At 43.7% G+C, this 24,609-nt stretch overlaps 1 protein-coding gene across 2 annotated transcripts in view; it reads right to left on the minus strand.

Moving 5' to 3' along the window:
- grhl2b (grainyhead-like transcription factor 2b) overlaps nt 1–24,609 on the minus strand; it is a 137,485-nt gene that overhangs the window by 31,687 nt on the left and 81,189 nt on the right. For both annotated transcript variants that reach the window (XM_078540018.1, XM_078540017.1), the window contains exon 8: nt 5,030–5,124. In XM_078540018.1, the coding sequence (XP_078396144.1) occupies nt 5,030–5,124 (95 nt within the window). The remainder of the gene's footprint in view (nt 1–5,029; nt 5,125–24,609) is intronic.

Genomic DNA, 24,609 nt, shown 5'->3' on the forward strand with positions numbered 1-24,609 from the left:
CATTTTGATCCTCCAGGCCAAGATCATGTCTCACTATTGTACTGAACACATCCTTAACTGACAGAGCTACCTCACCCCTTTTTTCCTTTCTTCCTATCCTTTCAAAATGTCAAAAAAAAATATTCAGTTCCCTGCATTGGTCACTTTGCAACCACATCTCTCTAATGGCTATCATATCATATACCCATTTATTTCTATTTGTGTCATCAATTCATCTATCTTGTTACAAATGCTGCATACATTCAGATAAAGAGCCTTTAATATAGAGAGGTAGGTTTTAAGGAGCATCTTAAAGGAGAAAAGGGAAGTAGAGAGGCTAAGTGGTTTAGGAGGGGAATTCCAGAGCTTAGGGTATCGGCAGCGGAAGACACAGTCATCAATGAAAATACAATTAAAATCGGGGATGCTCATGAGGCCAGAGTAGGAGGGCTGCAGATACCTCAGAGGGTTGTAGGGCTGGGGAAATTACAGATAGAGAGCTTATGGAGGGGTCTGAAAACACAGATCAGAATTTTTAAATAGAGGCATTGCTTAACACAGAGCCAGTGTAGGCTAGTAGGCACAGGGGCAATGGCTGAATGGGACATTGTGCGAGTTAGGAGACAAGCAGGAGAGTTTTGGATGACTTCAAATTTACAGAGGGTAGAATGTGGGAGGCCGGCCAGGAGTGCACTGGGCTAGTCAAGTCCAGATATGGCAAAGGCACGGACGAAGGTTTCAGCAGCGGGTGAACTGAAGCAGGGGAAAAGTCAGGTGATGTTATAGAGTTGGAAATAAGCAGTCTTGGTAATCGTGCAGATATGTGGTTGGAAACTCATCATGTGGTCAAATATAAGACCAAGGTTGCAAACAGTCTAGTTCAGCCTCAAGTAGTTGCCAGGGAAAGGAATGGTGTTGACGGATGGAGACGGGGAGAAACCAGGAAAACAGAAACCTGTTAGCTTAATGTCACTGTGGAGAAGTTACTGGAATCAATCATTAAGGACAGTGACTGAACATCTGAACAAGTATGAGTTGATAAAAGATTTGCAATGGATACGTCATATCTCACTGATCTAGTTAACTTTTTTTGAGTAGGTCACTAACATGATAGACGGAGCTGAGGTTGTCTATGGATATCCTCCAAATGGACTTCCAGGAAATATTACAAAAGTGAGAGTGCATGGAATTAGTGAAACTCTGTAACATAGTTTAATAATTGGTTGAGAGCTAGGAGTTACGGGGTTATTTTGAGAAAAGGGTGAGTGCTGTGCTCATAAGACATACTTGATTAAAGTCTGGTTTAGCACACTATTTTGGGGCTAATTGCTGATGACTATGATCTAAACCAGAGACCAGCGTGCTGTGCACACAAATGCTGATTAGGAGCAATTTTTCGTGAAGCCTTATATGTAGCTCCACAAAAGTTGTAACGGAACAGACAGCAGCACATACCAGAATGACTCAGGGAGAGAAGGAGAGGGCTCAGGCATTCTCAGTGACAGCATTGGAGGTCTGGTGAAGTAGGTACAGTGGAGGAGGGACGTCCTTTACTTGCAGATGGAAGGAAGTTACAGAGGCAACTAATGCACCGGATACAGGAGGAGATCACAGGGGTGGTCACAGCCCAGGATCATTAGCCCCAAGGCATAGCTCCAGTGTCGCCAGCAAAGTGGGGGGAGGCGGGGGGATGATTCTGGCGGGCTGGCCTTATAATGACATGCAGATGTATTACAATGAGATTGTTGAAATCCGATGGCGGGAAATGCGGCCCACCATCTGAATGGACAATCGCAAACTGCTTTCACAACGTCGTGAAACTGATTTTTGGTCTTCTCGCCATATTGTCTGCTCACGTCGCCGAGCACGCCTGATGCCAAAGGTACAATTTCTGTAGGGTTTTCCTAATCTCCTGCCATAATTTCGATGGAAAACCCAAAGAAACAGCAGATCAGCAGAACACTCATGCAAAATCCCAGGCAATTATTTTGGTTGTTACTTGTGAAGAAAAAACATTCTCTTCAATGATGGTGCTTTTTTTCTCCTTTAGGTAATTGAGTATTGGAAGTTCATGTAAGGGACTCCTCATGCAGCGGTTACCACACAAGAGATCCGAAAGCCATAAATTAAAAGCAAAATACTCCAGATGCCATAAATACAAAATAAAAACTGAAAAACGTTGAAACATGTATCAGGTCAGGCAGCAACTGCAGAAAAAGGAGAAACAAATAATTCAGGACAATATGAATTCTGGTCAGAAGCCTTGAATTATTAACTAGTTCCTTTCTCCATTGATGCTCCCTGGCCTGCTAAGTGTTGCAGAGCACTTTCAGTTTGAAAACTACTAACTTTGATGTTTTTCTAATAGTGGCCCTTACAGTGATTGAGGCGTTAGTCAACCAAAGTTCAAAGTAATGACTAAAAAATATTTCTCACAAGAATTAATATGAGCTGAAAAATATTCTCTCTTTCTGTTTCTTGGTTCTCCTTGTGATAGTCATGAGAAACTTGCCCAAAGTCAACAAAAGAAAGGGACTGTAAAGTAACACTATACTCTTTTACTATCTTAGGCTTCATTGTGCAGACATTCCAACTTTCAAAAAAAAAATCAACAGCACTTGCTACATTTGGGCTTCAGTGTGGACCTCTCTAACAGGGAGGATGATAAGCCCTGTGGAAACAGCCAGCGGCAAAACAACTGAGAAAGGCCAAGAAACCAAACATCAAGACTCAGTTTACCCTACAGCCAACAATACGGCTTGTTGTTTTGCTGTCAGAAGGCACCAGAGGCACCACATTGGTCAGACTTTCTTTTCTGATCTTCACTGCTCGCCACTGGACTACATCATTAACCCAACTTCCTGACCACTTGCTCGACGCAGCTCCAAACAGTAACTGTGAGAAGTGGGACTTGAACGTTCGTGCGTCCATGCTGCATCGGAGAATATTTACAGATTTATAGCCTTGCCCATTGTACACAACCCAATTAGGAGGAGCAATCTTTGCACCTGCCATGTTTCACCAACATGTGCAAGTCATTGCAAACATTTCTGGCAGGCAGGAGCAGCAGCATCCTGTGTCAAGGACTCACATATTTGAAAGGACCGATTGAAAGAGCCAGGTTTGTTAATAATATGTACCTGACAAACTTTCTTCCTGCAGCAACCTTTCAAATCAGTTCAACTATGACTGTATCCTAGCAACATGAAATGTCATAGTAAGTTTAATTGTAACCCTTAGTCATGCAGACAATATGTGTCTGGAGCAGTAGAGTGGAGGCTTAAAAGTTAAGCCACATTTTAAGAACTGGATTTAAATATTCTGGTTTTGTTTAACTAAATCGATAATTCAGTTAGCTTATATTTTGACAGCTACAGTCTCATACCCATCAATGGCGTTGCAAACTATTTTTGTGTAAGCCTCTTTAAAAAGTTTAAAGTCAATACAGAGACCACTGCCTATCCATTTACCAGAGGAATGCTCAGTCAATGGTAGTCATTCAATACTATCAAAACACAACCCTTCTCTTAATGGCCTAAATGGAAGAGGACACAAGAGGAAGGAGTTGCTGACAATAGGAAAGTCTGCCTGTAATGTGACAACTCTGCTTAATCAAAAAGTAGGACATGTCCAATTGGGGCTTTCACAGAGCTTACACGTGTCAATTCAGCTGTGCATTCTGTCTTAGTGGAAAGAGCGGTGGATTTAACCCATTGACATGAAACTTCAGGGCCTCCCTTAAACTTTCCTTTCAACTACAGATCTTAGCTTTTTATAGCAATTCAGACTGTGTCTGTTCTATGAATGGGCACAGTCAGACATTCATAGGCGTGGCAGGGCACAAAAATGACAGATCATTCTGGATTGCATGTACTTTCCCTCAAAAAGTTCTAACACAGAGACACTCGCACACACTCTATGGGGGCTTAATGATACATTTTTGTTTCGCAGTGCAACCCTAAGCACTAGGAAAGTTTATGAATTATTCCTAAACAATGCACTTCTAATACTGACCACATCATTACATGTCATTTAAGGAAACGATTTTGGATTTTCCTACAATGTCGTGATAGCAGAGTGGACAAGCAACAGTCTTTCAGCTGAGCAAGCCCAGCTAGAATTATATTTTCTCCTCACCCAGCTGTCTCTCTCCTCCCATTGTCATGAATGTGAATCACATTTCCTGTCCAGCTCTATTGATTCCCTGTCAATGTTAAAACTAACAAGACAGTAATCAATCAGTCCTGTTTAAAAAGGGAGAACTCCCCAGCCCGACTTCAAGTTTACCCCTTTTCTATTTACAATAGACTTCTCAATCACAGGCATTGAATACCTGACAGCACTAGAGTAATAATAGCTTATATTTCTGCTCAAGATTGATGGAATGTGATCAGGGTGCAAATATTGGGGAAAAAAAAGACACGAAAAGGATTAAAAACACTTGTATAATACGATCCATTTTTAGACGCCAATTTCCTTTGAGCTGCTTCCACTATGTTGCTGTAACTTCACTGGAAGAGCAGATGAAACCCCATGTACACATGGAAACAGGGTTCTCCTGCAGTTTTGGCTGAGTTACAGCAACAGCAGGTGCAAGGAAATTCCCAGTGAATAGAATTTTGTATTTCCATTTGAAGATTTTGCTGCTGTGATGACGAAATAAGCCCTTTGAACTCACCTTTCAATGGCTAGCCCTAGATCTACAGACACAGATTGACCAATACCTGGTTCAGTCAGGACAAATTAGCGAAAACGAGGCTAAGTATTGGCCAGGACACCGGTGTTAACTCCACTGGTCTTCTTCGAAATCGTGTCAGGGGATCCTTTTTGTTCACCTGAGAGGGCAGGCAGGGTCTTGGCTTAATATCTCATCTGGAAGATGGCACTTTGACAGGTCAGTACTCACTCAGTCCTGTACTGGGGTAATAGCCTAGATTTTTATGGATCCTGGAGTGGGACTTGAACCCATAACCTTCTGACTCAGAGCTAAGAGTGCTACCAACTGAGCCATGGGATCAACGAAGACCGTTGATTATAAAAATAAACTCACCTTGGCTTCCTCGTTCACATCCCATGTGAAGGAGATGGCATTGTAGGCAATTTCTTCAATGTTTCCAATAGTGTTGAAGCTCTCTTTGTAATCAGCTGCAGGGGGTAAAAAAGAAGCGATGAGTACCAACGTTAAAAGGATGTCCAGGAGCAAAAACATTAGCTTGTGGAGGAAGAGGAGTGACTCGAGGATGATGTCAGGACTAATGTTAAAAATAGGACAGGATCTTGTGTCTCCCTAGTGTGAATAACCACCTGACAACAACTAGACTCACAGACATAGAATGACTACCTTGTACTGGAGACTGGCCAGCTCTTGAAACAATGAGCATGAAAAGCAATGGTTGATGTAAAAACACAACTGGTGGAGTAATGTCCATCAGGGAAGGGAACCTGTCATCTCTACCTGGTCTGGCCTACATGTGACGGTAGTCCCACAATATGTATTATCTTAATGCCCTCTCAAATGGCCCCACCACCTTCTCAGAGCAACTAGGAATGTTGCTTTGCCAGCATCACATGTATCTCAAGAGCTTTTTTTGTTAAAGTATCATGTTGGCAATCATAGCCCATGTCATATACCAATTTATAAGGGAAGTTGAAAAGTATACTTTTATTAAAAATAATTGAATGGATGAGCATGGATCAAGATCTTAAAACTCAAGTTTAATGATGACAGATATTCTTTTGTTCCGAGCATTGCAGATAAGATGGCAATATCCCAATTTATTCAGTATGGAGTAATCTGAAACAGCAAGTTATGTTACTTTTCATTGCACTTTACCTACACCACGATCTGATACCACATTTCAACACTAGCAGTATTTAACTGACGCTATGCAAACTCACAGAGCTGCAAACGTTGCAGACCATATTCAGACAGAAAGAGTTCTGTATGTATTACAAGATTACCAGGATAAATACAAAAGGAGGAAGGTTATTTTCAAGGAACAGGTTAAATTACCAACCCCAATCATGTTTCTTAAATGACTCCAGGGCATTGGCCTCCCCTACTCCATCCTGAAGCCCATTCAGTATATTAGAAACATGGCACCTGAAGTAGGCTACTTAGCCCCTCGGGCCTGTTCCATGACTCAGTGAGGTCATTACTGATCTGAAAAATAACTCCAAATACTGCCTTTGCCATTTACCCCTTAATAATTTTAGTTAACCTAAATCTATCAATCTCAGATCTAAAATGATCAATTGATCAATTGCTGTTTGCAGAAGAGGTTCCAAACCTCTACCACCCTTTGTGTGTAGATGTTTCCTAATTTCATTCCTGAAAGGTCTAACTCTAATTTTTAGACTATGCCCCCTGGTCCCAGTATCCCCAAACTGCGAATATAGGTTTTCCCTATCTACCCTGTTTTATTTAATATCTTGAAAACTTAGATCAAATCACGATTTAACCCTCTAAACTCCAGGGAATACGACGCTAGTTTGTGCAATCTCGCCTTGTAATTTGGAACTGGAGTCCAGGTATTGTGCTGCTAAATATACACTGCACTTCCTCCAAGTTGTGTGCTGCCCAGAACTGCTCTCAGTACTCCACGGCCTCAATTCTGCGCTCGTCGGGCACACGCGATTGGGGAGGAGGGGCCCAGGAGCAGACGGGAAACAGCCCCCAAATGTGATTTCATGCTGTCTGGCCAATTCACAGCCAGCCAGTGTGAAATGCGCCCTGAGGAAGGCACAGCAGTGCCGGTGGGGGGAGGGGGGGAAGAGGGCGGGCACCAACGTCACCGCGGGTGCCGGTGAGCACTTCCGCTGAGCTCCCTGAGGCAGCTGTCTGCCTTCAGGGAGCCGAAGACCTCCACAGAATAAAACCAAACAACAAAAACGCTGCAAAATACGTCCATGCTGCACAATCAAGCACCTGAAAACACGCCTCATAAAAAAAAAAGTCCCCAGATACTTCTTTTTATTTTATATCCTAACGGAAATTTCATCCCGCCCTTGGATGAGGTTTCATCAAAAATGTAAAGGCCGCCTGGCCCGGTCTGCCAACCATAAGGTTGGACGAACCCAAGAAAGATCGCTTACAATTGGGCTGTTAACGAGCTTAATTGCCCGCTAAATTGTCGCCGGGCGCTCTTCCGCCTGCCGCGCGTGCCCACCGAGCAAAATATCGCGTCAGTGCGCGATGGCGTTGGGCCGCTCGCCTGACATCGTCCTGTGTGATTTTACACCTGTTCGGGTTGGGCGTGCACCCGCCCGCGGGACATAAAATTCTGACCCATGTGTGGTTCAACCATGGATTTGTTTGGCTGAAGAACGATTTCTACCCTCTTGCAAACTAGCCTTCTAGATGCAAGGCCGGCATTCCATTAGAATTTTTGAATATTTTCTGTGCCCGTCCATAGCATTTTAATGGTCTATGTACACGGACACCTAAGCCTTTAGACCACCAATCTTTCTAGCTTTTAACCATTTAGAAACTACTCTGTTTTATCCATTTTAGTCCAAAGTGGGTGATCTCACGTTTACCAACATTGAAACCCATGTGCCACAGTTTTTCTCATTCACTTAAACTATCAATATCTCTTCATAGCTTGATAGTCCAGCCGCATGGACCATCAGCAAGGGTTGCTGGATAGCAAATCAGCAGCAACGAACCTGGCCAGTTTCTCTGCCCTAGCACAGGCTCACCAGAATCAACTTTGATACTCGTACCAGTGACTCAGCTAAGATCAACTCAGGACAAACCAGAGATCAAATACAAGCTCTTGCTGGTTCTGTATTGCGCCATTACTTACTGGGATAAACTCACTAGCTAATGTACTGAGCCATCTGGGAAACTCAGTTACTAAAAGTGAAAATTTCCATTCTTTGTTTTGTTGATTCTTCCAATGCCAGTTTTCTCTGGCCTTGCACCACAAAACACTGAGGGAAGAGTTCAGTGGATGGCTTTCAGGCTTACAGTCACGATAGGTCACAGGGTCACTGATGTTGCTTCTTTAATGACAGATTCTAAACCCTTTGCTGAGGCAAAGAACAAAGTTGCAAAAAGATAAATACTGCAGATGCTGTAAATCAGAAATAAAATTGTATTTATGTTACACACATCATATTCCCAGATAAGCTAAATGGCTTCACAGGGAATAAAACGCTTTTGCAGTCTAGTCACTGCTGTTATGTAGGAAAGTGCAACAGTCAATTTGCACACAACAAGATCCCACAAAAAGCATAAAGATAATGATCCGTGGTTCTGAGATAAATGTTTGCCAACATGTTGCGCAAACTCCCCTGCTTTGCATCAATGAATGCAAGGAGATTTTTTTTTAAACGTCCACATGAACAGTTTAATTTTGCATCAAAGAATGAACAGCATCTCAACACTGCGCTGATGTATTAGCCAAGTTAGTGTGTTTAGATCCTAGAATGAATTTCGTATAATTCTGAAATGAATGTGCTACCAATGAGCCAAGCTAGCACTACCATGAAGTACACTGTAGAATGTGCCTTTGTTCAGGAAAGGAATATTTTATATTCCTTACGACATGATAATCTGTTGTATAAAACCAAGTTCAAGGAGTGTGCGCTCGGAATTAATTCTATTGGTGTTTTGCAAGAGTTTAACATTTTTATAGAGATTGGCCATGTCACTGAGAGCGTTAAGGCTTTTCATGGAATAGAAATTTACAGCACGGAAGGTGGATTTTCAGCCCATTGTGTCTACATCGGCCGATAAGTAGCCATCCAGTCTACTTCCACTTTCCAACTCTCGTCATCTGTAAAAAGAAATGCGGAAATCCAGTCGAGTGGGGCCTCCCGCCCAGAGCTGGAGTGGGACTGGGGAGAATTTGTTTTGCAATTCCGCATAAAGAAACTCGGGGCACTCGTCATTAATCAGTTGGAGTAGATTTTAAAGGATAAGCCACGCCCTAGTATATAAAACCAATAGATTACTGTCTGGCAGACTATGGAACGATCACATTTATCTACACAAATTGCTCAGCTTATCCCCCCGCCAGTAATTTTGTTTGCTGATAGCAATAGCCAGTTTAATACACATAGAGTCACTAACTCATTGGAGGGTGGATGTTATTTTACAAAATCCAAGTCAATGATTAAGTATTGCATTTAATATTAATGCATTTTATATTGAAGAGCCGGGCATAAAATCAGAACTTTAAAACAAAACATAAAACAGAAACTTCCACACCAGTGGCCCATATCAAATGAGCTGTGGCTGAATGAGCCCATGATCAAACAAAGCAGCCTGCTCCTAGCTGACAGTATGTTAACTGATTATATCAGGAAAGGTCCCGTTAACCTTGAACAAAGCCAAGCAAATCTAGTTAACAATTCCTGAGGACCACAACTTCCTGAATACATTTGCTTTGGTGCTTGATCAGTGCATGGTAAACATGATCAAATACCATCAGAAGCCCTGTTTGCACTGCTGTGGAAAGCAGATTGCCCACTTCGACCTGCTCCAGGATATGGTCCCTATCTCCACAGTCCGCAATACCGTGCTTTTTTCCCAGCAGCGTTTACTGCTCAGAGGCTGAAATGTGTGACCACAAATTTCTCCACAGCTCTTTTGGTCATTCTGTATATGGTGCAAATAGAATTCTCACCAACCCTAGGCTACAGTGCTTCATTCTAGCAAGCTCATTTCAGGTCAGGTTACCCACAAACTAAGGAATCAGCTTGGTCAAAATCAGCATGTGCTCAGTCAATGGTATACTCTGTACCCAGTGACTAAAACACACAGTACTGATTCTCCTGAAAGCTCAATTGAATTAGGACGCAAGTGTCTGAGTCACACGGACCAGGATGGTTGTAGTTCCATCTCTGGTCTGTGTTAAATTAGTTAGAACCATAGAAAAGTTGCAGTGCAGAAAGAGGCCATTCAGCCCACCATGTCTGCACCGGCCAAAAAGAGTAAACAAGAAACTAGCCGCTCATTTTAATCCCGCTTTCCAGCACCTGGCCTTACAGGTTACAGTAACTCAGATGCAGGTCCAAGTACCTTTTAAATGAGTTGAGTGTTTCAGCCTCAACCACTGATTTAGGCAGTGAATTCCAGACGCCCACCATCCTCTGGGTGAAAAGGTTTTTTCTCATGTTCTCTCTAATCCTTCTACCAATCACCTTAAATCTATGCCCCCTGGTAATTGACCCCCTCAGCTAAGGGAAACAAGTCTTTCCTGTCTACCCTATCTAGGCCCTTCATAATTTTGTTTGCCTTGATTAGGTCACCCCTCAGCCTCCTCTGATCTAAGGAAAACAACCTTAGGGAAGCAAAGAGAGGATAAGAAAAAGTATTGGCAGGTAAAATCAAAGAAAATCCTAAGATGTTCTATCAGTACATTAAGAGCAAAAGAAAAACTAAGGAAAAGGTGGGGCCTATCAGAGATGTACATGGTAACCTGTGGGTTGATGCAGAAGATGTGGGCGGGGTTCTCAATGAGTATTTTGTCTCTGTCTTCACTAAGAAGAGGGATGATGTAGACATTCTAGTTAAAGAGGAGGCATGTGAAATATTAGATACAATAAGCTAACCTATAACCTATCCAATCTCTCCACTTAGCTGCAATTTTCAAGTCCTGGCAACATTCTTGTAAATCTCCTCTGCACTCTCTCCAGAGGAATTATGTCCTTCCAGTAACGTGGTGACCAGAACTGTACACAAATTTCCAGCTGTGGCCTAACCAGCATTTTATACAGTCCCATCATTATATCCCTGCTTTTGTATTCAATACCTCACCCAATAAAGGAAAGCATTCCATATGCTCTCTTTATCACATTGTCCACCTGTCCTGTCACCTTCAAGGGCCTGTGGACATGCACTCCAAGGGGTCTCACTTCCTCAACCTTCCTCAATAACTTCCCATTGATTGAGTATTCCCCTTCTTTGTTTGCCCTCCCAAAATGCATTACCTCACACCTTATTAAATTGAATTCCATTTGCCACTTCTCTGTCCACTCAACCAAACCATTGATATCATTCTGGAGTCGACAGCTATCCTCTTTACTATCACTACATGGCCAATTTTTGAGTCATCTGCAAATTTCCCAGTCATGCCTCACACAATTAAGACTAAATCATTAGTAAATACAACAAACAGCAAAGGCACCAACACTGAGCCCTGTGGAACACCACTGGAAACTGGTTTCCATTCGCAAAAGCATCCATTGACTATTACCCTTTGTTTCCTGTCACTGAGACAATTTTGGATCCAACCTGTCACTTCCCCTGTATCCCATGAGACCTCACTTTCCTGACCAGTCTGCCATGTGGGAGCTTGTCAAATGCCTTACTGAAATCCATGGAGGCAACATCCACTGCACGACCCCCATCAATCCTCCTTGTGACTTCCTCAAAAAATTCTATTGAGTTAGTAAGACACGATCTTTCCCTAACAAAACCATGTTGACCGTCGCTGGTTAATCCGTGCCTTTTTAAGTGACAGTTTATCCTCTGTCTCAGAATTGTTTCCAATAAGTTTCCTACCACCTAAGTCAGACTGACCAGCCCATAACTTTCTGACCTGTCCCTCGCACCCTTTTAAAATAATGGTACAACGTTCACAGACCTCCATTCCTCTGAGAACTCGCCTGTATCTGGTGGGGATTGGAAAATGATCCTCAGAACATCCCGCTATTTCCTCCCAGCTTCCTTTAACAACCTTGGATACAATCCAGCTGGCCCTGGTGATTTATCCACCTTCAAGGATGCCAGTCCCTCCAGTACTTCCTCTCTCACTATGCTTATTGTATCTAATATTTCACACGCCTCCTCTTTAACTAGAATGTCTACATCATCCCTCTTCTTAGTGAAGATAGAGACAAAGTGCTCATTGAGAACCCCGCCCACATCTTCTGCATCAACCCACAGGTTACCAGGTACATCTCTGATAGGCCCCACCTTTTCCTTAGTTTTTCTTTTGCTCTTAATGAACTGATAAAACATCTTAGGATTTTCTTTGATTTTATCAGCCAATACTTTTTCGTATCCTCTCTTTGCTTTCCTAATTTCCATTTTTACTTCACCCCTGCACTTTCTTTCCTCCTCTAGGCTTTCTACAGTATTAAGTCTTTTGTGACTGTCATAAGCTTTCTTTTTCTGCGTTATCTTGGCCTATCTGCTTCTGGGTAACCAGGGAGCTCTAGATTTGGCAGTACCACCCTTTTTCTTTGTGGGGACATGTCTACACTGTGTCCGTAGAATCTCGCCTTTGAATGCTGCTCGCTGATTTGACACAGTTTTTCCTTCTAATAGCTCTATCCAGTCCACTCTCGCCAGCTCACCTCTCAGCTTTGTAAAATTTGTCTTCCCCCAATATAGAACTTTTACACCTGTTCTATCTTTTTCCTTTTCCATAATGATACTACATCTAACTATATTATGGTTATTATCTCCAAAATGGTCAGCCAGGATAGAAACATAGAAACTAGGAGCAGGAGTAGGCCATTCAGCCCTTTGAGCCTGCACCGCCATTCAATATGATCATGGCTGATCCTCTATCAATGCCATATTCCTGCTTTCACTCCATACCCTTTGATGCCCCTAATATCCAAAAATTTGTCACTTTCTTTCTTGAATATACTCAGTGACCCAGACTCCACAGTGTTAGAGAATTCCACAGGTTGACCACCTTTTGAGTGAAGAAATTTTTCCTCATCTCAGACTTAAATGGCCTGCCCCGTGTCCTGAGACTGTGGCCCCTGGTTCTAGACTCCCCAACCAGGGGGAACATCCTCCCTGCATCCAGTCTGTCTAGCCCTGTTAGAATTTTATATGCTTCTATCAGATCCCCTCTCATTCTTCTAAACTCTAGTGAATACAGGCCCAGTCAAACCAATCTCTCCTCATACAACTGTCCTGCCATCCCCTGTATCAGCCTAGTGAACCTTCGCTGCACTCCCTCTATGGCAAGTATATCCTTTCTCAGGTAGAGAGACCACAACTGCATGCAATACTCTAGGTGTGGTCTCACCAAGGCCCTGTATAACTGCAGTAAGACATCCCTACTTCTGAACTCAAGTCCTCTTGCAATGAAGGCCAACATACTACTTGCCTTCCTAATTGCTTGCTGCACCTGCCCGTTTACTTTCATTGACTTGTGTACAAGGACACCCAGATCCCTTTGTACATCCACATTTCCCAATATAATCACCATTTAAATAATACTCTGCCTTTCTGTTTTTCACATCGAAGCGTATAACTTCACATTTATCCGCGTTATCCTGCATCTGCCATGTGTTTGCCCACACACGCAACTTGTCTAAATCGCCCCGAAGCCTCCTTGCATCCTCCTCACAACTCACAACCCTGCCCAGTTTTGTGTCATCAGCAAACTTGGAATTATTGCATTTGGTTCCCTCATTCAAGTCATTTATATATATTGTGAATAGCTGGGGCCCAAGCACTGATCCCTGTGGTATACCACTAGTCACTGCCTGCAACCCGAAAAAAGACCCTTTATTCCCACTCTCTGCTTCTGGTCTGTCAACCAATTCTCAATCCATGCCAGTATATTACCCCCAATCCCATGTGCTTTAATTTTGCCCACTAGCCATTTATGTGGGGCCTTATCAAAAGCCTTCTTGAAATCCAAATACACCACATCCACTGGTTCTCCCTCATCTATTCTACTAGTTACATCCACAAAAAACTCCAATAGATTAGTTAAGCATGATTTCCCTTTCATAAACCTATGCTGACTGTATCTAATCCCGTTAATGCTTTCCAAGTGTTCTGTTACCACGTCTTTTATAACAGATTCTAATATTTTCCCCACTACTGATTTTAGGCTAACTGGTCTGTAATTCTCCACTTTTTCTCTCCCTCCTTTTTTAAATAGTGGGGTCACATTTGCCACCCTCCAATCTGTAGGAACTGCTCCAGAGTCTACAGAATTTTGGAAGATGACCACCAATGCATCCAATATTTCCAGAGCCACTTTCTTTAGTGCTCTGGGATGTAGATCATCAGGCCCTTGGGATTTCTCAGCCTTTAACCCCATTAATTTCTCGAGCACCATTTTTTTTTTACTAATACTGATTTTCTTCAATTCCTCCCTCTCACTAGACCCTTGGTCCCCTAACTTTTCTGGGAAATTATTTGTGTCCTCTTTTGTGAAGACAGAACCAAAATGGGTGTTTCTTCTGCCATTTCTTTGTTTCCTATTATAATTTTCCCTGTTTCTGACTGTAAGGGACCTACATTTGTCTTCACTAATCTTTTTCTCCTCACATATTTGCATAAGCTTTTACAGTCAGTTTTTATGTTCCTTGCAAGTTTACTCTCATACTCCATTTTCCCCTTCTCGGTAAATCTTTTTGTCCACTTTTGCTGAATTCTAAACTGCTCCCAATCCTCAGGCTTGCTGCTTTTTCTGCCAATTTTATATGGCTCCTCTTTGGATCTACTACTATCCCTAATTTCTTTTGTAAGCCATGGTTGAGCCACCTTTCCTGTTTTATTTTTGTGCCAGACAGGAATGAGTAATTGTTATAATTCATGCATACGTTCCTTAAATATTAGCCATTGCCTATCCACTGTCAACCCTTTCAGTCAGGTTCCCCAATCTGTCATTGCCAACTTGCACCTCAGACTCATGCAGTTCCCTTTATTTAGATTCAGGACACTAGTTTTAGATTCAACTTCTTCACTCTCCATCCTAATGAACAATTCTATCATTTTATGATCGTTCTTCCCCAAGGAACCCCACATAACAAGATTGTTAATTAATCCTTTCTCATTGCACAACACCCAGTCTAAGATAGCCTGTTCTCTAGTTGGTTCCTCAACGTATTGTGCTAAAAAACCATCACATACACACTCCAGGAAATCCTCCTCCACAGTATTATTGCTAGTTTGGTTTGTCCAATCTATATGTAGATTAAAGCCATCCATGATTACAGTTGTACCATTATTGCATGCATCTCTAATTTTCTGTTTAATGCCCTCTCTTACATCTCCATTGCTGTTTGGGGGCTTATAGGCAACCCCCATCAATGCTTTCTGCCCTTTGGTGTTTCTTATCGCCACCCAAACAGATTCCACATCATGATTTTCCGAGCCAATATCTTCCCTCACTATTGTTTTGATTTTCCTCCTTTACTAACGACGCTATCCCACCTCCTTTCCCTATGTGTCCGTCCTTCCTAAATATTGAATACTCCTGGATGTTCAATTCCCATCCTCAGTAACCCTGCAGCCATGTCAGCCAGGATGTCAATAGGGGTTCCCTAAATTGTCTCAGCATCCTTTGGTTATGAAGGACAAATGGAAAATGCCATGGTTTGCTGCTCAAATTTGCTACCAAGCAGCCCATGCTGGAAGTATCCATGGGTGGCCACTTGGACAAAACACTGGGCAATGCCTGGCACCATAAGCCAGAGCCAAGCAAGGCATCAACACCTTCAAAAGAGATGGAGGAGGGAGGCGAAAGAAAACAGCAGTAAAACCTTGCTAAGCTGAGGCTCCCTTCAATTTTCAGTTGGCAAGTGAAGTACCCAACACACAACAGAACAGAGAACCCCACGGTCTATCCAGGCTCAGGCTGTGTTGGTTCATTTAAACCTAGTAATGGTATGGGTTCTACGAGCAGCCTCAGCAGAACTGGAGTAAGAGTTTACATTAGACTTCTACTATCAGAGGCGAAAAAGGCAGACTTAGAAGTAAATATAGCTGTAGAAGAAAAACAAAGCTAATAAATCCTCCCTACAACTTCAGCAATAAGGTAGCAGTTAGAAGAGCTGGGAACCACATATGTGCACAGTGACAAAACGCTTAACCAAAGAGTTGGTTTTAAGGAGGGTCTTAAAGCAGAAAAGGGAAGTGTGGAGGCGTAGGCATTTAGGCTGGAAATCTCAGAACATTAAGTTTAGCTGATGGAAGGCACAGTTGCCAGTGATGGGATGAAGGAGAGGATGTACAGAAAGCCCAGAGATTCTGAGACTTCTGGAGACTGTGGCTGTAGAGCTTAAGGATAGTACAGAGAAGAAAAAGAACAAAGTCATAGAGCATTTAAATATGAGAATGAAAATTTTCAATTTGAGTCACTAAAAGGACAGGGGTGGGTGGGGGGTTCAATGTAGGTCAAGGAGAACTTTGGTGCAGGATAGGTAATGGGTGGATAATAATAAATATTGTCAATGATTTACTTCCTTTAAGTATTCACAAATAAAAGACATGAATAACATTCCCTTTGTAAATACAGAGAGCTCACACAAAATTAATGACCAATATAAATGAGACAGAAATCCTGGGCAGCAAACATGGTTCAAACCAAATGAGCCTTCAGTTATAGGTGACAATCCCATGTAAAATAACAGAATTGATGGCAAATCTTGTGGAAGGACAAGAAATGGCTGAACAGAGGGTACTCATCGGAGGAATTGCAAGAGACTGGGGTGCCTCAGGCGTCACTGTTGAGACCTAAGTTATTTGTAATTTACATCAATGATTTGGTTTTAGAAAATCAATGCAAATTTGGTCAAATTTGGCGGTGATACCCAATTGGAGGAAGGAGTTCAGAAATCACAAAATGAGTTGGGTAAAATATCTAAGTTGGCAGAGCCATGGCAGATCAAATTTAATGTAGACAAATGTAAAACATTGCACAGATGAGGAAAGAAATAACAATTATTTGGTGAATAATATTAAAATACTAAGAATCAGGGAAGTGTCTTGCTGGACTCAGTACTCAAATCAGTGCAGGGCAGCAATCAACAAAACATGCTGAACTGTGAACAGTAAAACACAAGTCAAACAAAATAACAGCCCAATTTTGGCTACCGAGGCTGGTAACTTGACTCACTGGGCCTCTTCGTTAAAAAGTACCCCCAGCCACGGGGTTTCTGCTCCAGAGGGGGCAGGAGTGGATGCAGGATGGTAACAGGCCCCCCCCGACCCAAGAAGATGATTGCAGGCAACTATTGGGTTGGGTGATGGCCAAGGAGGGCTGGTTAGAAGGCCTACCCTCAGTTCCCTGGAACTTTGGTCCAGTTATTTAGGCCCTCACTTCTCACACTCCTAACTCACCTCCAATGGCCCCTCATACGCTCCATGCCATCTCCACAGCCACTCACCCAGTATCCATCGTGGGCAGACTTCAGCAGCCATGTGGAGATGAAAAAATAAATTTCTGATAATCTAATACAGTTCTTACTCCTACAAACTTGATAGTGAAAAAAACCCTCCTACTCATAAAACCCATTTAAAGTTTTTAAATCTCAAGTGGTTAATCTCTTAAAAAAACAAACTTCTTTTCAAACCCCACATAAAAGTTGGTTAATCATTTAACAGAATCTTTAAACTGTCAATCAAACTGTGAATTCAAAAACAAAAACAGAAAATGCTGGAAAAACTCAGCAGGTCTAAAAGCATCTGTGGAGAGAAAAAACAGAGTTAATGTTTCGAGTCCGTATGACTCTTCTTTAGAGCTAAAGAGAAGTAAAAATGTGATGAAATTTATACTGTTTAAGATGGATGGAGCAGGTGAAGCTGGATAGAAGGCCAGCGATAGGTGGGGCCAAAGGAGAGATTGTCAAAAGTGTCATGAACAAAAGGACAAAGGGGTGTTCATGGTAGTGGTCCTGGCTAAAAGAGGTGCTGATAGTGGCATTAAGGTCAGAAAGCAGAATGTGATAATAGCAGGACAAGGGTAAGCACTCTGGAAAGAACAACATGAACAAGTGACAGGTGGCCTTTGAGGGGATGGGGTGGGGGAGGGGACGGTGGTGGGAAAAAGTTTGACAATAGGATAAAAAGTTGAGATAGCACAATGAATAAAAATGAAAATAAATAAAAATAAAAATAATTGGATAAAAAAATAATAAAAATTGAAACTGAATATTGAAAAAAGGGGATTAAAAAAAGGGGTGAAAATGGAGGAGAGAGTTCATGGTCTGAAGTTGTTGAACTCAATGTTAAGTCCGGAAGGCTGTAAAGTGCCTAATCGGAAGATGAGGTGCTGTTCCTCCAGTTTGCGTTGAGCTTCACTGGAACATCACAGCAGGCCAAGGATGGACATGTGGGCTTGAGAGCAGGATGGTGTGTTGAAATGGCAAGCAACAGGAAGGTCTGGGTCATGCGTGCAGAGACAAGACTGCAAACTCAGAACCCCTGTTGAGATAATTGAAATAATTGAAACTCAGCCAAGCATTTATAATGATATAATGATAGCCCTTGTGGAAATGTCAACAAAGAGCTCTACTGAAACTGCACGAAAAGATGCTAATGTTTTTCTAATCTATACCTGTCAATCAAAGCAGTCCAGCACAGGGTTTTTTAAATCTCACTGACAGCCTGCTTTTTTTTAAAAAAGCTTTAAAGAATGGAGCATTTAAAAAAACCTCAGATCATCAGATATTTGCCCTTTAAGAGCATTTATGCCTACTTCATCAATTCATGATTCCCACACTGTGGGCTAAGGCACTTGCTACAGCCAAAATGGGATCTGTTTGAACTCAGTACTGAGTTCAAATGGCCCTGTTGAGTTCAGGCTTTCCGTCTGTGTGAATCATGCGCAGCCCCTTTTCCCCTATTGGCAATAATTGGATCTGCTGGAAATGGGGGAGGGACTTCTGCAACTGAGTCCAGCCGCCATTTATAATAGTCCACGAAGTCTTCCTGCCTCTGCAAAAATGGTCAGTATACAGCTTGAGTAATGTGTCCAATCCTTGTTACTGAGACATAAATGACACAGCCGAGGTTCAGAGGCAGTGCAAGAGAAGCACCAGAGGTCTGGTTTATAGGGTTAAGACCAGAGAAACTTGGGTATTTTATACTGGAAAGGGGGGCCTTGAAGAGGTGATCTTAGAGGCAGATAGGTACTTAACAGAATGGGAAAAGTCATCGTACAAAATAATTTTAAATTGAATTGGGAGCATAGGTCAAAGGGACAGGTTCAAACCAGAAGGGGGAAGACTTAAGACTGACAACAGAAAGAGTGATCAATACATGGAATGGACATCCAGATGGTGGAATTAATTAAGAAAGAACTGGATGCTACAATGGGAGAGAATTTGGATGAATTAAGATACACCGAATGGTCTTCCTCCTCTGTAATGAACTGGTGATCAATGTGTAATTGGGCTATATTTTCCAGAACAGTACAAGGTACAATTCATTTTCTGGTGTCAGTCTTGGTTCAGTGGTAGCGCTCTCAACTCAACAGGGTCATGGGTTCAAGCACCACTTCAAGGGCTTGAGCACATGCTGAGGCTGACACTTCAGCCAAGTAACATCTTTCAAATAGAACATAAACTCAATCCCCCAACATCCCCCTCAGGTGGACATTAAAGATCCTGTGGTATTTCGTAGAAGAGCAGGGAAGTCTCCCCGATGCCCAGCACAATTTTTATCCCTCAACCAACATCACTAAACAAAATTATCTGGTCATTTGCCTGATTGTGGGACCTCACTGTGTGCAAGTTGGCCGCTGTGTTTCCCAGTGCTTCATCAGTCACTGGAATAGGTATTTAAGTTGCTGTGAAGTGCTTATACTTCATGTTATTGCATGAATTTCTCTTTTACATGCCCCTTAACAATATCATCCAGAAACGCATTTCAGGTTTCACATGACAGCACCCAGCTCTACACACCACCACCTTTCGCAACCTATTGTTTCTAAATTAATCATAGAAAAGTTAAAATTGTCTAACTTATTTGACATCCAGTGCTGGATTAGCAGAAATTTCCTCCAACTAATTTTTGGAAAGACCGAAGCCATTGTCTTTGGTCCCTGCTACAAACTCCATTCCCTAGCCACTGACCCCATCCCTCTCCCTAGCAACTGCTTGAGGCAGAACTGACTGGTTGAAACCTTGGTGTTGTAACTGACTCCAAGATGAGCATCTGACCATCACCAAGACTGCCTATTTCCACCTTTGTAACATTGCCCAACTAAACCCAAATCTCAGTCAATCTGGTGCTGGAACCCTCAGCTATGCCTTTGTTATCTCTAGACTTGACTACTCCAACACACTGACCAGTCTCCCATCTTCCACCCCACCATAAACTTAAGATCATCCAGAACTCTGCTGCCTAGATCTTAACTCGCACCAAGTCACCTGTCACCCTTGTACTAACTTATCCAAATTAATTCCCATTTAAGCAATGTCCCAATTTTAAGATTCTCATCCTCATTTTCAAATCCCTCCATGGCCTCACCCCTCTTTATCTCTGTAATCTGCTTCAACCTCAACCTTCCGAGATAGCTGCACTCTTCTAATGGTGACCTCTTGAGCATCCACGATTTTAATCGCCCCATCATTGGCAGCCATGCCTTCAGCTGCTGCGACCCTGCAATCTGCAATTCCCTCCCTAAACCTCTGACTCTTTGCCTCTTTTTGCTCCTTGAAGGTGGTCCTTAAAACCTATGTCTTTGACCAAGCTTTTGATCATCTGTCCTAATATATCCTTATGTGGCTCGGAATCAACTTTTATTTTACAATGCTTCTATGAAGCTCCTTGGGACATTTTACTGTGTTAAAAGTGCTACAGAAATGCAAATTATTGCTGTTGAATGCAAGATTGTTCCTTCTGTACTGAGTTAGTTGCAAAAGCAATTGTGTCAATAGAGGTGCTGCATTTGGCCTCAGTGCACTAAAAGCCTACCAGATTTCCAGAACAGGGTGGTATCTCAGCAAATCTTTTGGAAAATGCACATGCGAGGACTATTACGTGAGAATATTGGCCAGGTGTATGATGCTTCCTGCAACTGTCTAGACACACGGATAACTAATTGGACGACCGAGGCCAGGTAACAGAACAATTGGACTGAATTTTCCCAGAGGCAACAAGGCCATTTTGGGTTATGACACTGCTCTTTTCAGTATCATGTGTTAACAGGATCTAAGCAGAAACCAAGACACAGAGCTTTTCTCTATTGTGAGAGTTCATTGACTTGTTCTGTCTCACAGTTCTTTTACCACACACCCAGTGTCCAGGCTATCCCCTATTTACATGTGCTCAAATACCCATCACCTGTTTCCCTTAACCTTAATAAAGCAATTGACATTATCAAACCATTAGCAATGTAATTGATAGGATATTGGCATCATGCCCACTAGCCTAATTTTACAGGTAATAGCCAATTAGCAGTCCCACTCCTCATTCTCCATCCAAATAGGTATGGCAGAATGCACACCGGTGCAGGAGGGCCAATCGGAGAGGCTTAAGGGAGGGTCGGGCAGCCACCCCACAGGGAGGAGCGCTGATCAGGCAGAAAGAGAGAGGGCGCCACAAGATGGAGGTACTCACCTTATGGGGGAAACAGCAGAACCATCTCAGAATAGTCTGCAGTGGCAATACCTCCAAATGACTGCATCTGCCTGCAGATGTGTTACATAAGACCTTACAACTCCTTTAAACATGAGCCTGCAAATTCAAATAATGGTCTCCGGCCTCCTGCATTGGTCTTACGAGAAGACGAGCTGCAAACGTGGTAGGGGCACCACCCACCTCCAACAAATTGCCATCGTGCTATGAAAATGCTGGTAACCCGGTCTCTCATTGGCATTCCACTGCTGCCGGGCAGGTGGCTGTCCGTGCGTCCAGCCCAGTTTTGGGAAAAGCGGCCAGAGAGAGGAACGTGTCGGGGAGCCAGCCTGATGCTTCTCTTTCAGAATTTCTTTGCCCCCACCCACCTCCACGGGGTTGGGGAAATTCCAGCCATTGCCTCCTGTCACCCAACAGCAGTTCACACCTTCAGGTGGGGAAAACTGGCTACAAAACAAAGTTAACAATGTTTAGTTGATAACAGTGATATATTTAAAGGATAGACAAGGCTCCTAAGTGCTCCACAATGCCACATCCTTGTAATCAACGGTGAGATTTATGTATGGCCACAGGGTTGCTACCCTAACGTGGAACTGGTTTGAAGAACGCCTTCTCTTAGGGTTAGGGATTGTCACTGTACCAAACTGAGCAATTGGTTTAACATGAATATTATAGATTGTCTGGAAGTGTACATGAAGGCATGATGTCTCATCATACAGAGTTCCTGCCCTGAGTCCACAGTCAAAGACGTTTTCTTTGTAAGCGGTGGGACACAGATTCCACCTCAATAAAATGAATTTGGAAATTCCTGGAAATGGCAAGGATTGCAGGCCTGCAGGACTGAGCTCCTCCAGATACAACTACACTGACTCAGAGGACACGATAACCTGCAGGGGTGTCTTAATGCTGCTCAATTCTCCTCTGTCAAAAGTTGTTTTTATTTCTTTTTAAGATAGGTTTTATTGGTAGTTTAGCAGTTTGCTGTGGTTTAATCTGTGAGAAGGCATAATGTTGCATTTAATAGGATTTTCTGAATCTAATTTATTTTTTACACTTGGCTTTCCTCGATAAGAAAATTTGTGGTTAAACTGTGCTTTCCTTCATGGCCTGAATTTTGCAAACGCCGTACGCGTGCGATCGATGGGCCCGGAAGCGGCTGCGATTTCCACTACCGGCCACGAATGGAACCTGAATGCAATTTCATGCTGGCTGGTCAATTAAGGGCCGGCAAGCGTGAATCGGAGCCGGACATTGGCGCAGCGCTGCCGGCAGGGGTGGGAGTGTGGCAGGCACTGTCTCCAATAGGGACCCAGCGGTGGATTTAAATTCAGCAGATGCAGCTCCCTGAAGGCTGCAAGGAGTTGTTGAGGAGCCTCCGGGAGCTGTCTAGGAGAGAGAGTATATAAATTATCTTAAGCTATGGCCTCAGCACCTGCTGGGCATGCCAGGCAGGAGGGACAAGCCGCTGGACACTGTCCCCCACTTCTCGGATGAGTGCCTGCACACTCTAGCGGAGACGAGTGCCAGGCGGGACATGCTCATGCCGTGGGATGGCAAGAGGAGGCCATAACACCAGACGAAGAAAGCCTGGTCAGAGGTGGCAGCCCAAGTCAGCGGGCAAGACGTGGTGAGCCACGCCTGGATCCAGTGCCGCAAAAGGTTTAATGATCTTCTGCGCTCTGCAAGGGAGAGTACCGAGTTGGCATGGTACTATGTGGAGATATCTTGAAGGGTGGCCGTCTTTCAGGGGTGTAAGATGCAGAGTAACAAAAGGCACATCTACCTGTGCTGGCCAAGGCTGGGAGATCTGACCGCTAGCCATGGGTGCATAGAAGGCTGAGATGTGCAGATCTGACGGGCACCTCAACCTAGTTGGGGGGTGGGGGGGAGGCTGGTGTGGTGTTGCAGGTAGAGGATGGACTAGTGAATGCACTTTTGTCCACACAGGATGAGAGAAGCCATATTGCCGTGCAGCGCACACAAAGCAGGTGGTGTAGTGGCCAACCTGCTCATCCCGAGCAAGTTGGAGATGGACGCGCTTGAGTTAGAGTGCGAATGAGGAGCAAGGTCCTCAGGTCTTGGAGAGGCAGGGGTCTCGGAGGAAGGTAAGAGTCCAGTGGATTGATGCAAGACTGGCGAGGAGTGCAAACAATGTAGGTTCATCTCATCTCAAATGTGATGTTCTAAGCAAGAATCCCCAATGATCCAGCGATCACGCTGCCGCCATGATGCAGTTGTCCATAGTCTCACCAGCTCGCCTAGCATGCACATTGACTATTTGATGATTGATACAACTGACATATTGTCTTCCTCCCTCAGAACTGTGCCATCCGACAGACTGCGGGACACCGAGGACCCTCAACTGACACCCGAGGAGGAGCCACAGAGAGATCCACCGCTTCACACCCTCTCTCGCTACCAGGCACCAGCGCAGTTAGAAGCACGTTGATGAGCACGTTCATCGGCTCAGATGGTAGTGCACAGTGGGAAGGGCACAGCACACTCGAATGGTCGAGGCAGAGTGTCCCGGGCGTCAATAGTCGAAGGACTGCTGGAGACCAGGCCCAGGCTGAGTCTGAGGCAGATGATGAACCTCTGGAGTTGTCCATCAGGCGGCAGATAATGGATGTCCAGCAGGATGCATGTGAAATCTGGCAGAGATCCCTGGGGGTCTACGTACCATGGTCTCTGTCCTGGAGGAGTCCATGCAGGGCGTGAGCACTGCGTTGACCCTCAGCACCGAGCGCACAGCCTCCTCCATTGAGAGAGTGGCAACTATCATGGAGAGGCAGCTCCAGGAAGAAATCAGGGGTTCCTAGGGTTGCATTCGGACCTGCAAACCCACACACTGGCAATGAACTCAGCAGGTCACTGCCAGTGTGAGATGGGTAAGGCACCTGGTCACTCTGCTAGGTGCCTGTCCATCAATGGTCAGCAGGGAGGTCCAAACCTACCTAATGCTGGCGGACGAACTGCATGTCATCTTTGTGGGCTCCTTTCAGGGCGCTCCTGATGATGGGGGCAGCTCCTCCACCCCTCTGCCAGTGACCGCAGCATGTGATGAGGCCACCATGACTGAATGCTCAGCCACAGCGCTGGATGCACCCTGTCAGCCGCAGCCTGCTCAGGCCCTGAACGTCAAGGTCATCAGGGCCGACACAACACAGCACTCGCAAGTGTAAGCTTAAGGCATCATCAGCACAAAGGGGGTTCTTCCCTTTGATCATTATTATGTATGATTTAAGTGTGAGATTTAACACAAAATATGTTTTGTTCCTTTTTTTGTTAATGCGAAAAGATATAAATCTGAGCTTGATTTATTGGCCTGAGTA

The sequence above is a fragment of the Cetorhinus maximus genome, chromosome 4 (genome assembly GCF_964194155.1).
Source record: "Cetorhinus maximus chromosome 4, sCetMax3.hap1.1, whole genome shotgun sequence".
Taxonomy (NCBI): Eukaryota; Metazoa; Chordata; class Chondrichthyes; order Lamniformes; family Cetorhinidae; genus Cetorhinus; species Cetorhinus maximus.